The 14,662-nt window shown below is 31.4% G+C and overlaps 1 protein-coding gene across 2 annotated transcripts; it reads left to right on the top strand.

Moving 5' to 3' along the window:
* Positions 1-299: 299 nt before the first annotated feature.
* On the top strand, positions 300-13,149 carry LOC134727707 (uncharacterized). 2 transcript variants are annotated; one of them, XM_063592092.1, is made up of 2 exons: positions 300-378; positions 11,432-13,149. In XM_063592092.1, the coding sequence occupies exon 2, from the start codon at positions 11,448-11,450 to the stop codon at positions 12,606-12,608; it is 1,161 nt and encodes a 386-aa protein (XP_063448162.1). In that variant the 5' UTR covers positions 300-378; positions 11,432-11,447; the 3' UTR covers positions 12,609-13,149. The 2 variants fall into 2 exon arrangements, with proteins under 2 accessions (XP_063448162.1, XP_063448165.1); XM_063592095.1 differs by lacking the exon at positions 300-378 and adding an exon at positions 11,116-11,172.
* The last annotated feature ends 1,513 nt before the right edge of the window (positions 13,150-14,662 follow it).

Here is a 14,662-nt window from a genome sequence, read left to right as displayed (position 1 = left end):
ATAAGTAGTTACTCGCGATCGCATGAGAAAATTGTCTCATTGACACTCGTACTCTTCTTTTATATATACACACCAATTTCACCTTTTATTTCATTTTTTTTTGGTACTACCATAACAGATAAACGTCCGGATTTAAAATAAAAGAACCAGTCATTGCAGTGAAATAATGAACAAGAAAAATGCATTTCGAATCTTTAAATGACTTTGTTTACTTTAATTATATAATTTTAAAGTACACAATACATTTTTTTATTGATAATATATCAGTTTCCTTCCCACTAGAGTTCTTCAAATCACAAATCAGGTCAACATTGTCAATCAAGGTCATCCATCATAGTTACTAGAAGTTACATTGTACTGTATAGCATAACGATGTCAGTAAGTAATTTGATTAATGCTCTATTGAAATACATATCATAATTAAGTCTAAAATTGATTTTGATATCTATGAAATATAAGGGACCGTTCAATATTTATCACATGGATGGGCCGGTGCATTCTTAATATTGACTTGTTAAAAAAGTTAATGCCCATCCTTTTAAATTCTGAAAAAAATCCTTGCCCATCTAAAAAAATCTATAAAAAAGTCCTTGCCCCTTTAAAATATTTTAGTTGTTTTTTTATTTTAAAGTTTGCAAGTTTATGTCATGAAATCAAAGAATATACTTTGGTGTAAATACAAAATTTAAAATGTGCTAGATAATTCTATTTATATATAAATATTCATGTGTGTATCAGAACCATACAGTTTTTTTTTTTTTTTTAAAACCAGTATGAATATACATGTATATTTTTGATTTTATGTTTGCAGCCTCAAATACAATATTGATTTAAAATAACTTGATAAAGGAAATTACTTAAAATAAGGGACAATAACTCTTGGACTAGTTAAAAATATTATCATATGCTGAATTACTAATTATTGTCTTAGAGTTATATAAAGAATATAAATTGATTTGGAAAAGGTATAACAAAGTTTAAAGATGACTATCCAATGATTTAGCCTAAACTGAACATTTTTAGCTTTTTTTAACCTTTTCATTAAGTCAATAAGAATGACATCAATTTACCAAACAACCAAACAACCTGGTATTCTGTAAGTTCAATATATAAATGAAATAATTGTAGAGTTTTATGAAAATGCCAGTTGATTTTAAAAAGTTATAAAACAAATTAAAGATGACTATCTTGAATTAGCCAAAACTGAAAATTTTAGCTTTTTTTATCCTATTTATTAAATCCATAGAATGACAGCAATACACCAAACTACCAAACAACCTGGTATTCTGTAAGATCAATATATAAATGAAATAATTGTAGAGTTTTATGAAAATGCCAGTTGATTTGAAAAAGTAAGGAAAAAAATTAAAGATAACTATCTTGAATAAGCTAAAACTGAAAATTTTTGCATCTTTTTAATCTATTTATTAAATCCATAGAATGACAGCAATACACCAAACTACTAAACAACCTGGTATTCTGTAAGATCAATATATAAATAAAATAATTGTAGAGTTTTATGAAAATGCAAGTTGATTTGAAAAAGTTATGAAAAAAATTAAAGATGACTACCTGGATTTGGCCTTAACTAAAAATTATTGTTGAGACCATGTCCCTTATGTTTTTTGTGCCTGCAAAAGGAATTTCCTACACACTGATAAAATAAATAACAAATTTTTTCCAATAAAATAAGTTCTCGCCCATCAAAATATTTTCACAAAAAAGTGCATGCCCCGCCCCATTTTGCAGCACCGGCCCATCCATCTGATAAGTATTGAACGGTCCCTTATTAACAACATGGCACGTTTAAACAGGAAATTTGTAAAACATTGTAATATTTGGTAATGAACAAGTATTTTTTTAGTGACAACAGCTTCTGTAATCTGTAATCTATAATCTAATTAATTTGTTATTTACTAATTATCACAAGTTCATGTAATTAAAATGGCAATAACATTTTGATGAATTGCATATATATAACATGTATGCTACACATGTACAATAAATCAAATCCAACAGAATTTCATAAAAAATAGCGAAAATAGAAATGTTCAACACGAATAAGTAACTGCTGTTCTTCTATATATTTGCATTGATGTATTTCTGAAAAATGAACCACAATTTGAACGATTAAAACAATTTGATACATTTAATTTCCCCAGGAGCAAACTGCAGGTTAGAAAGTTTAGTCTACGACATTTTCAACATGTGATTGAAATTATAAAAACTAACAGATGTTAGCATCGTATTACTTAGAAAATACTTATCTTTATTATTGGGAACATATTGAAACAATATTCTACTGTTTAATTTGTCATAAGGGTGTAGTAAAGTACATGCAGTCGATTTATTAACTTTGAAATTCCACTCGTTCTCTTCTATCTTTTCATATATATCAACCTATCGTCAGAACACATTGCAAAACGTCTTTCATTGTTTTATAGTCATGGTATTTTGCAGCTTAAATGTCACGTTGGTTAAACCCATACATGCGTGGGACACGGTAACAAAAATATTTGTGATGAAATTAACCTACGTCGTTTGTTTCCCTAGAAATTAGGTCACCTTTTTAAGCACCCTTTGTTCTTGTTTCTTGAAACTTTAAATGAAAAAAATTGCGATGAAAATCAGGTCCAAAATAAAATTTTAGTCAATATTGTCATTCACTTTTCTCATATTTTCAATGAAAACGAACAATTTTCACTTGCCTTTTGTATTAAATGTATTATTTTGCTCTACAACACAAAATATGAATGAGCACTGAACAAATAGAGATAACTACAATTCTAACGTCAGAATATTTTTTCATAGAAATTTCATAATTTACAAACTGTAAATGTGCCCCTGGGGAATTAACCAATCCATTTAATGAATCAAAATGCATTTTTCGCTACTACGAAATTATCATAATATCAGTTATTAACACGTGGAATTTGTATGAAAACTGTCATGTTGTAATGCATGTCGTAATCGCATGTTAATTTTTTTTTTTAACAATCTAACGAAAAACCTGTATTTTATACAGTTTAATTATCAATTTGCATATTCAGATTAGAAAAAAAGATAATATTCACTAGCTTAGGCTTTTGACTTTGATATTATCTTTTGCATTGCATTTTTAACAGTACCTGTGCATTTATCTCATATACATTGGAATTAATTGTCAATTAAAAAGCTTTAATTTTGAGCGTAAAATTTCTAGACTCAGAACGCAACATTCAGCTTCCTGTATTATTAGTTACATAGAGTGCTAGTGACCTAATACGATATATATGGGGTCAGTAAATTCCATATGGGGTGAGAGAGAACATATTTTATAAATGTATAGGAGGTCAGATAAAATGTTAACCTTGTACCACGCGTAAAGTTTCATGTTGGGAGTATCCCGAATGTTTATAAAATGCCTATGTAAACATCCTAAAACAATCTCTGTATATTCATGTGTTGAAATTTTGACATTGCTGTAATAGACAGATTCTTTTGGGAAAACATTGCAAGATACCAAAAGAAAAACGTGGAAAATTATTTATTCTAAATCGATGACTGGTGAATTAAATTACAGTCAATCTTTGCAGATAAGGCTTAATCACTTATTAACACATACAATAATTCGGTATTTATGTCCATAATACCATAAAAATTAATATACTAAAAGTCTACCAAGAAGATAGTGGTGGAAATTAATCTGAATCTGGTTAAAAATCGTGATTTTCTTTTAAAAAAAATCACTGAAAACTGTGAATATTACTATTTATGTTTCAGATTGAACAACTTCATTTGTTGCACTATAGAAAATGTATCTAAAAATCAGAAATATGATAATTATTGTCAAATAAAACGCATTAATTTTGAGCGCAAAATTCACCAGTCATCGATTTAGAACAAATAAGAATATTTGTTAAAAACATGCACAATTACAAAGTTACATAACCAGTAATTAATATTTTGAGAAAACTCCAAGATAATAATGTTCATTCTCATACAACACGAAATCGGAAAATCTGTCGAATCATGTTCATCATTGTGTATCTCTATTTTAAGTTCAATAAACAGAATTGTTTACGGAAACAGGAAAAAATTTGATTACCAGAATAACTAATTTAGAAATAAAAATAGATGGTTATTATTAAATCGTCGTAAACAGAAAATAAAAATAAATTAATTTTCAAATGTTATGTCAAAGTTTTCCATAATATATACTGGAAATATTCAAATTATCTAATGACAACAGTTTCATGATATACATCTTATTTATTTGGCTTTCAAATGCATCGTAAATTGTCAGTGCGAAAACAGTATTTCATGGATTATACTTTGTTAAGTTATCTATAAAATGTTCCAGTGCTTATTGATACTGTTTTAGTTGAGTCATTGTTATTGTATACATTTGGCTATTACGCTTATTAATGTAATTACAACAATAGTCCATCAGCTGGTAGGGCAAAAATTCAGTTCTGTGTTACACCCCAGGGTACCGCAATTTTTTTGTATAAGTTTAAAGAGCAATATCTGAAGAATATTTTAAGAGGTGTAAGACCTTTGAAAAAGTGTCCAAAAGAGGTTAAAAGATGACTTATTTAAGGGTATATCAATCAATTTGTTTTGCACATATTTACAGAAAAATATGAAATAACCAAGTATTCAGTACTATACTGTTTATTAAATGGAACACATCATATCTTATTAAAACGCAGGCTAATTTTTAATTAATTTTTGAATAGCAGAGGACCAAGAATAAAAAGGGGAGGGTAATTTCCAAAAGTCATGATTTTGAATGAAAAGTTGCATACGTATTAATATTCTTGATAAAATGGTATATGTTTTCACATAGAAACATAGTACATAAAGTATATAAAAGCTGTTGAAAACAAATTTAAAGGTAAGAAACAAAAACATAGAATCTACGACAAACACAAACATAAGCAACCAGATATGCACGATTCTGTCACAAATTTATACATAACATTCATGAAATAACTCACATATTAAAACACACAAAACTGTCAGGGTTTCTAGATTTCTATTTTTTTTTTAAATTTAACAATCGAATCACCATATTTTAAGGTCACACAGAAGGTCAATCCATAGAATCATCATGAGTTTGGTCACCTGCATCTACCAAATTATCATTATCATCTTTTCCATAAATTCGTGGTCATCGTTAGCAATACCAACGATTTGATAATGCTTATATCTACAAGCTTACGAGCATAAACATACAGATTAGGATAAACCTTGTTGAACACAGGAACATCTTTTTTTTTGCACAACCAGCTTTACATGAACAGCACATCAGAATTATCAAAGCGTCTAACGCTGGTTGGTCTAGCAAATTGATACTGACCAAAGTGCTTTAAACAATCCAACCATATAGTTCTTTGGCAACAGACCAGTCTTGTGTTTAAGAGTAGATATTCAAATCTTCTTCTGAAAGTTGGCTTGTTTAATGTGCTTTAACATTGCATCTTTTGCATTTCAAAACGTTCTGATCTTTATTCATCGATATTTTTAATTTCTTAGCCATATATTAAACACGAAAACCTCTCGAGTATTTTAACAACTCTTCACCAACCTATTCAAAGGTTTCAACAAGATGGCATATACCTTCTGAAAACTCCCCAAACGTGTCAAAAAAGCCGAATGCTTTGCTTTTTTCTTTACCATACAAAACACTTACTGAATCACAACCTGTATTGGCGTGAAATCCTGGCAGTTTTCTACAAACATTCTCACCAAATTTCGCACACATTAATTGCACATTTAATAATCTGCATTTGGAAGATGTATATGTCAGACTTACAATGTTAGAATTGATATGAAACTGTGAAAATAGTTGGCCAATACTTCCAGATCAGTGTTAGAAGGTTTTTTTAACAAGGGAGTCGTAACCTTTCTCAGTTGCATGTTTTTGCATTAAGAAACATTTTTTATCGGCTTCTTCCTGTTAGATTATAAACTAAAACCATTCTACGCTATTTCATTTTCAACATATATTTTGTGGCACATACTTCCATGTGATACAAATAAATCAATACATTCAAGTGTAAATTATATGATAGTTTACTCTTTTCAAAACCAAGAATTCAACAAAAGCAACTGTGTTTCCCCCAACTAACAAACATTTCTTCCATTTCAAAGAACACGATTGTGATGGTTTAGAACTTATCATAATGATTTGCCCTCCCAAGGACCTGCCGTTGTTAATTCTTTATGAATATTGTGGGAAACTAATCGGTGACAAAATCAATGCGGGACCACTTTTCGAAACTTAAACATGTAAAAGGATGGTTTTTAAAATGATAATTGCCAATTCGAAAAAAAGTGCTTGGTATCCTAGTAATGATTTGCATAACTGCCATGTCATCAAATATCCACATGCTTTCCTAAGGAATGAGTCTTTTCTAAAAGACCACACAGGACAGATTTTAATTTTTCATTACATGTGTACCATCAAAGTTTGCAAGAGACATTGGAAGAGCACCTAATTCATACTGGAGAACCTATCGCATAACCAACTATCTTATCTGGGCTATGACAGGCAGGCGACATTTTTTTATCTGCTCTCAATGTTTTGTTGTTCTTATCAGCCAATAACTGCTTGCCTTTTATTTCCTTTTTTAAAAATGTAAGCAATGATTTTCCTTTGAGTGTTTTGAAGATATCGGTTGACTTTTGAATAAGCCGTTCCGTAATGAAATTTTCTGAAGCAAATTTTCCCTTTTCATACGCGTTTAGAAGGTCGCACAATAATTCCGAAGAAGCAACATAACCCGTGAACAAGCCATATAACTGCTCAGATGTTATAATGGAATTGACCAGTGTCTGAAACAATTTCAAAACATCAGTTTCGTCTCGCTTCATTCGAGTTTTTCTGAGTTCTTTTAAGGCGGATGTTTCAGGGTTAACTATTCCTACCAAATCTCGACATTTTAAGGATATTTCAGCTCTTTCATGTGCATAATTTTAGCAACCAATGTTTATCAAAATCTTTATTTAAACTGAAACCAACAAAACCATTTTTGTTTGTATCTCTAAGAAACCTAAGAAAGTAAAAAGTACTGCCAAATCCCACAACTGACTATTTGACGTTCGTTCAAAGCGATGTTTGTCGATTGAATGACTTAACAATCTTAAGTCAATAACTACATAGCTAAAACATAAAACACAAAATGTGTATCAAGCATACCTTTATTGAGTTCGATAGAGTGCACCTTTTCTGAACGCAAAAATATCACCTTTGTTTTTAAACGAAAAATCTTCCGAGTAACATTTATTATGATAGTTTTGTGTCTGTTTTAGTTGTTTAAACCTATACTTTATTTTTTTTAATCGCTTTATATTAAATATTTTAATTTAAAATTACTTAGTCATGATTGCTAAATGAGAGAACCATTGGAAGGGACGTTTTTAATCCTCTTTTGGACACTTTTTTTGGGTCTAACACATTGTATTTTATCAATAAGAAAATGAAGTTGAATTCTATCCAAAAAAATCGCGGTACCCTGGGGTGTAACACAAACTCCTTAACTAGCGCGCTTTTGAGAACTAGCTGATTGACTACAACGATATCAATAATGAATAGTTTACCTACACCAGATGCGCATTCGGGCAATACACATCTTATCCTTAGTCTGAATTCAACAATCGATCAATAAAGTTCAAACCAGATGATCGGACAAAACATTTTTAATATCAACACTACAAAAACACGATTTTCTTATTCATGGTATAAGGGAATTACATGTAAATCGAACGTTTATTATGTATACGACAAGCAACATAAGCATGAGACATTGAATAACATAAAAAGGATAACAATACTTATATTAACAGGTCGGGACCATTACCTTATATGGAAATGCATTAATAAGCATACTTATGTTCTCGCACATGTAATTGTTTATTTACATGTGACGCAATTTATTTTTACCTTGGTTTTTTACCAATCCACTAAATGAGTCACAATGCATGATGGACTACTACGTGTTTACAATCAACCAAGAACACGTGTTATTTACTGAAATACAACACGTTTTTTCGTGCAATGCGGGATTCACAATTTCGCTTAGTTTTTCATTTTGTGTATCCTCATTTATAGTTCGTGATATAAAGAATTACTTCCATGCTCAGATTAACGAAGAGTTGTTTCTATGCGAAGGAAAAAGGGTTTGAATTACCCGATATATAGCCATTAACATGTTTGATGATGGCACAGAGATTTCATGTATTTGTCCACCAGACAGCAACGAAACAACAGCGAAAAAACACAAATACCCATGAGACAAACTTCCTAGTGTATAGTAAGCCGTCGATAACAGCCGATGCTGATATTCACGAGTACAGCAATGTTCGTAGAGATAATTAAAGGCAAATATGGGATCCTTAAAAATGCGAAGAAATATTTACATACATGGCAGTGTTAACAAAATCTATAAGTATTGTTTTTGGTCACATTTCAGTATATGGGACTTCCAAACTGTTCCCTTTGTTTTGTAGGTAGTGAAGTCAGCAACTGTAATTTTAGTTTGTTCGTTTTTTAACGGTCTCGGACATTTGCCAAACTGAATAAAATCATTACAGCTGATTTCTTATACCTGCAAAGTAAAAATTTGGTTGGCTGGTTTGCTTTGTTTGTATAGTTATTTATACAAGCTTTGAAAATAAGATTGACATCTTTAAACAATATATATATAGGCATAGTTTAACTTGTATATTTTATATTTTGTACAATATACAAACAAAGCAAGCAAGCTAATCAATGTTTTGCTCTACATGCATTAGAAAATAAGCTGTAATGATTTTATCCATACATTGTATGTATGTGCGACAAGGTGAAAAATTTATATTTGTTTTGTGAAAATTGCAGCGTTGGATCTATAATAAAAAAGATGTGTTATGATTGCAAATGAGACAGCTGTCCACAAGAGACCAAAATGACACAGAAATTAACATTTATAGACCACCGTACAGCCTTCAACCATGAGCAAAGCCCATACCGCATAGTCAGCTATAAAAGGCCCCGATATGTGTAAAACAATTCAAACGAGAAAACTAACGGCCTTAATTATATAAAAAAAAAAATGAACGAAAAACAAATATGTAACACATGAACAAACGACAACCACTGAAATAGAAGATCCCATACAATATATTTATTTTTGATGGGATAGATTTCTTGTCCTTTTTTATATTTTATTTTATTATTAATTGGGCCGGGTTTTTTTTTTTCGATTGTTTTACACAAGTAATTTTTGGGTCATTAATAAGCTTACTTTTTAGCATTGAACTTATGTCTGCTTACTTTATTAAATTATTTCTTTGTTGGAAAGATGTCTAATTTGGCACTCATACCTCCTTTTCTGATTTTATATACAAAGCACGTTTTAGAAAAAAAAATAATAGGTAATATGCATGGCACCCACTATGATCCAGAGACTTTTAATATTGGGGAAATTTTACATATGTCAACAGGACAGCAGCTGAACGATAAAAAAACCTCTGAGCTATATTTTGTGATAAAATTAGCAACAAATGGATATTATCGATGGATGAAACTATAAAAAATGTATTGAGCTATATACCGTACCCGCTCAGTGGCGGATCCAGGGGGCGGGGGTTTCGGGGGATGGACCCTCTTTTTTTGACGATCAGTGCATTTGGATGGGGACATGTAGTTGGAACCCCCTCCCCTTTTGTCCAGGGTTAGGACCCCCTTTTGAAATTGCTGGATCCGCCCCTGCCGCTTTCATAACACATATTTTTAGCATACTGAATATTATCATGTATCATGTCGTGAAATTAATGCAGGTTCAATTCATAACAATGGACAAAAAAGGTTCAACTACTTTTGCAAGGCAAAAAGAAAGTCGAATCGTGAAGCCAATAAACAATATTGTTTTTTTAAACTGAGCATGCAAATTGAAGATTACGTTATACATTTTACATTAAATACATTTGCAGAATAAAAACTTTGGTAATGAGAGTCCCAGACAATATATTAGTTGACTGTTTTCCCAATGATTCCACGTGTTTTAAGTAGTAGTTTACTCGTAGTAGCCCACAATGCATTGTAGTTCATTGAGTCGATTGGTCAGTTTTTCAAGGCCATATTGGCCTTGTGTTTTGGAAATTACCATGCAGATATATTCTTACGTCAGAAAATCTAGAGTTTTCGACCTGATTAATGTTAAAACACAACATTTATATACAAGATTTCACAAAGACATTTTAATTTTGCTCTTGTCTTTAAACTATTAAATAAGCAGCCAAATGTATCTGAACAACATCACTGCTCCTTAATAACTATACGTTCAAATAGAGTTTAAAGCGTTCGGAAGATACTACGAACAACGCCAAAATACATATTATACATTAAACATGATATATTCAACCTCTTTTCACATACTTTTTTTTTAAACACTGTCAGATACAAATTACTTTCACACGCATTCAGCATGCATAGTTATGTTCATTTTCCTTTCACTTGTACCCTTTCCACTCCCCTTTTAACATTCTCAAGAAAGAAAGATAATGATACACAGAGGTAAATCAAAATTCCTTGATTATAGTACAAGCACCAAGCTTTTTGTCTACACTAAAACTGCTAAATCACAAATATAGGTATAGGAGTTTCGAGTCTTTATACGACTTCTCAGTGGCACTCACGCCAAATTACGAATTTATAGAAAATTGATCCACTAAATATTCCAACTGTTCGTGCCAAGTTTGGCTGCTGTCATCTGTGTTTTTGGTAGAAAACCCGTAGTGTTTCGAACCATTTTAATATTCTATGAACTAACAGTTAATAATTAATTCCATTAATCAATGTTTCATGGCAGCACGATTTTATTTTACTGGTATAGCTGATACCCTCGGTGAGCAAACATCCTTCCCCAATGGATTGAAACCAATCTATTTTCCATGAATACGGTTTTGTAAAACATGTATTTTTCACATCGCATCGCCATATGGCGATTATCTGGTCATATCGCATTGCCAGATGACGATTATCTGATCATATCTTATATTACCCGTTGACATATTTACTATCTTTTTTACACACGAAAATTACATAAAGGAAGGAAATTTAAATATATGTATCTTGAACAGTACAGTATCCGCCGACACAAAGTTGATACATATCTTTATGGAAAAAAAATATTTTGGAGAAGAGTAAGTCTTAAGATGAAATTTAGATATCTTTATTTTATAAACTTTAAAAAAAAACCAATAGAGTTAAGATGAAAACTGTCTTGTCTGTCATTGAACCGAAATAGAGGAACAGTTTATGCGATGCTTTTGTCCATTTTTAGTATTTCTATATATATCATTGTGATGAAAAAAAAGACACATGAAATATCATTGAAATATCATAAAAACAATACCAACCCTATGTATGCACTAACGTAAGATTTTTCTCTCTTGTTTTAAGGACAGCTGAATGTTAAATGGAATCAACAGACATTAATATTGTCAGCAACTATGCAATTCAGGTCGAAGAAGCAAAACATGTCTGTGATGTTCCACCACTTTTAATACAATGTCAAAAAGTTATTATAGATAATATCACCATATCTAAAGCAGTTAGTTTGATTTCATTCGTAAAACAATTTTCACTTGACAAACTGTCGGATGCGGTATTAGAATGCATATCAAAAAACTTCCAGTTTGCAGTTGAAAATGGATTGTTTCATGAGTTATCACACAATGACTTTAAATATTTGTTAAATCATGAAAAACTGACTGTTTTCAAACATGGAATACCTATTGAAAATTATGAAGCATGTATATTTGCTTCGTTAGGGAAATATTTATCTGCTAATAATGTGGGAAATGAACAATTAGTGGAGGACTTATTACGCGTTATCCGTCTTTCTGATATACCTTCAGATACGTTAGAAAGTATAACAAATGAATATACGGTCTTTCATGCTTTTAAGGCACGCATATGCACAACACAACGAACGAAAACACCGCTTAGTAGAAAGTATTCCAAATCCGAAAGAACTATAGTTCCCTATCAAGAGTATGCTTCCATTCCAAAAATGTATTTGGAAAAATATAGATTTGGAATTGTCAATTGTTTTAATGATTCAGAGCACTTGATTGAGATAGATGACCGACCTATTACAATTGGAGTATGGATCGTAAAATGGGATGGTATTGATCTTTTAGGTGGATTACATATTCATTACAAAAGTGGTAAACGTCTAGTTCATGGCACAAAACCTGCAAGACATGATCTTGTAAACGAACACGAATTCACTCTTTACGAGGATGAAGTTGTGACTAAGATACTAACATGGCATGGTATGTTTATTGACAGTATTACTTTCTTTACAAATATGGGCCGTAAATTGGGCCCGTACGGTGGAAGTGGAGGTCACAGAAGCGATTGGGATATACCACCCGGCAACCATGGCTATTTCCATTCGTTTAAGGGCAAGGAAGTTAAACATAGGTATGCTAATTCTGTAGCATATTTACAGTTTAACTGGGTTGCTTACGGAAAAGATGGTTATAAAGAAATTTTGCCCACCGATGATATGTTTAGTTGTGAGAGAACACATGGGTTTAACGAAATTGATAGAATAAATGATATAGATTAAAACAAACAATAACAATTTACTCCCGGCTTCATCTAGTGAATTAGCAGTTTTGATTACCTTCCGTTGAAAATTGTTTTTTTTTAATTTATTTCTTGCTTCTCTAGTTGTTAACTTTTTACATGTGTGTTGATATTCAACATTAAAGTAAACACTGCACAAGACTACACAATGCGATACCGATTATCATCAAATGAGAAGAGCAAATACATATGTTGTACATGTATATTGATAGAAGAATGGATGGATGTTTTGAAGGTCCGATTGCATAATAAGGAATTGAACATACAATTGCGATCTGTATATAAATGCTGCTTTGTCCTAAAGCACTCATTCGTTTAACTACAAAAAGACAAGTCATGTTATGCTATTACTGCTCAACGAAGAAAACAATAAAGTATGACTCCGACCCCTCCCCGAATACGAATTATAATATAAATGACGAAAATACGTACACAATGTCAAAATACGAAAATATTTCGACACATGAAACATTTTGTTTGATATTTGGTTTTTACAAAATGTTATTTGTATGAATTTTATATATATATATATATATATTTAATATATATATATATGAACTTTTTCAACTGGCTCTAAAAAAGCACTTTGTATGATGCATAGGTCACGAGAAAATAAATGCGGTTTGAACAGATGTCAGATGTGAAAGAACTATTTATAGTTTGGGATATACATGTATCAGAAGTGAAATAGTTCGCAGTTGAGACGATTCGAAGTTTGTCCGATTTGTATACAGTTGCTCTAGCGTTTATGGTGTCCTATTCAGTTTCTGTTCTTGATGATTTGAGGCAATTAGATAACACGGAGAATGTATCATTACTAAAGTTATAGCTCATGGTGCAGTGTCGCTGTATTTTTAACTTTTTCAATAAATACTCTCGAAAAAATAGTCAACTTGATCAATCTTTCCGAAGTCCGTTTTGTGTTCAGACATAAAGGAAAATCGCATTTTAGGACTATATTTATTACAAAAAAGATCTAAAATAATGTTTAAGATAGCGAAGTACTTCTGAATCTAAGAACATGCTATGAAGTTTATACAATAAGATCAAAACGTTGGGGAAAAAACAAATTACATGAAATCGGTGATACACATTAATGGAACAGTCAACGAATACCTGATTGTTTGCTACCCTTCCAGTCTTTTGCCTGATGTTAAAAAAGGAGAATTTAATTTGTGTGGTGATGTTGCTAATTTATCAATAAAAGTAATATATCAAAAGAAACGTCGCACGATACTGGTGTCACCCAACGTTACACACTCAAAGACGTAAGACAAAATAAAAACGTTGGAATACATGTTGTTCAGATGACTTAGTCTTTTTACAATTAATTATATAAAGGATTGATTTTTTTCCCTAAGAAAAGACAAAAAAAATTTCTTAGATAAAAGATGTTTAGCTTTAGTTTTATTAACAAATTAAAAATAAAAAAGTAACTTGAAGTGAAACCATTTAAAAATTATATACACTATAATTATAAAGGCAATCGATGTTTTTTTTATGGATACACTATGCACTGCAAATGCATTCATTTTTGCACTTCAGAATGGCAAGGTGAAAGGAGTAGTCTACGGCATATCTAGCATGGCAGTTCTGCACAAATATATGCAAAGGAATTAGCGGGAACAATTATTACGTAAATTATTCGTAAATTTTACGGACGCCATCACGAGTTGGTTGACCGTTATGGAATAACCGTTTCACAAATGATATCGGATATGTTCCTTACGTCGTAACTACAATCCCCTTCCCTTTCATGAATTTGACCTACCGAATTAGACTATTTACCGGATTTGTAATCACATAAGCAACACGACGGGTGCCGCATGTGGAGCAGGATCTGCTTACCCTTCCGGAGCACCTGAGATCACCCTAGTTTTTGGTGCGGTTCGTGTTGTTTATTCTTTAGTTTTCTATGTTGTGTCATGTGTACTATTGTTTTTCTGTTTGTCTTTTTCATTTTTAGCCATGGCGTTGTCAGTTTGTTTTAGATTTACGAGTTTGACTGTCCCTTTGGTGTCTTTCGTCCCTCTT

This window comes from Mytilus trossulus, chromosome 1 (genome assembly GCF_036588685.1).
Source record: "Mytilus trossulus isolate FHL-02 chromosome 1, PNRI_Mtr1.1.1.hap1, whole genome shotgun sequence".
Classification (NCBI taxonomy): domain Eukaryota; kingdom Metazoa; phylum Mollusca; class Bivalvia; order Mytilida; family Mytilidae; genus Mytilus; species Mytilus trossulus.
The sequence above is the reverse complement of the archived record's forward strand: the minus strand, read 5'-3'. Positions and strand labels throughout refer to the sequence as shown.

What these genes read in the sequence shown, in the direction of transcription:
- LOC134727707 (XM_063592092.1), top strand. Translation starts at nt 11,448, where the DNA reads ATGGAATCAACAGACATTAATATTGTCAGCAACTATGCAATTCAGGTC.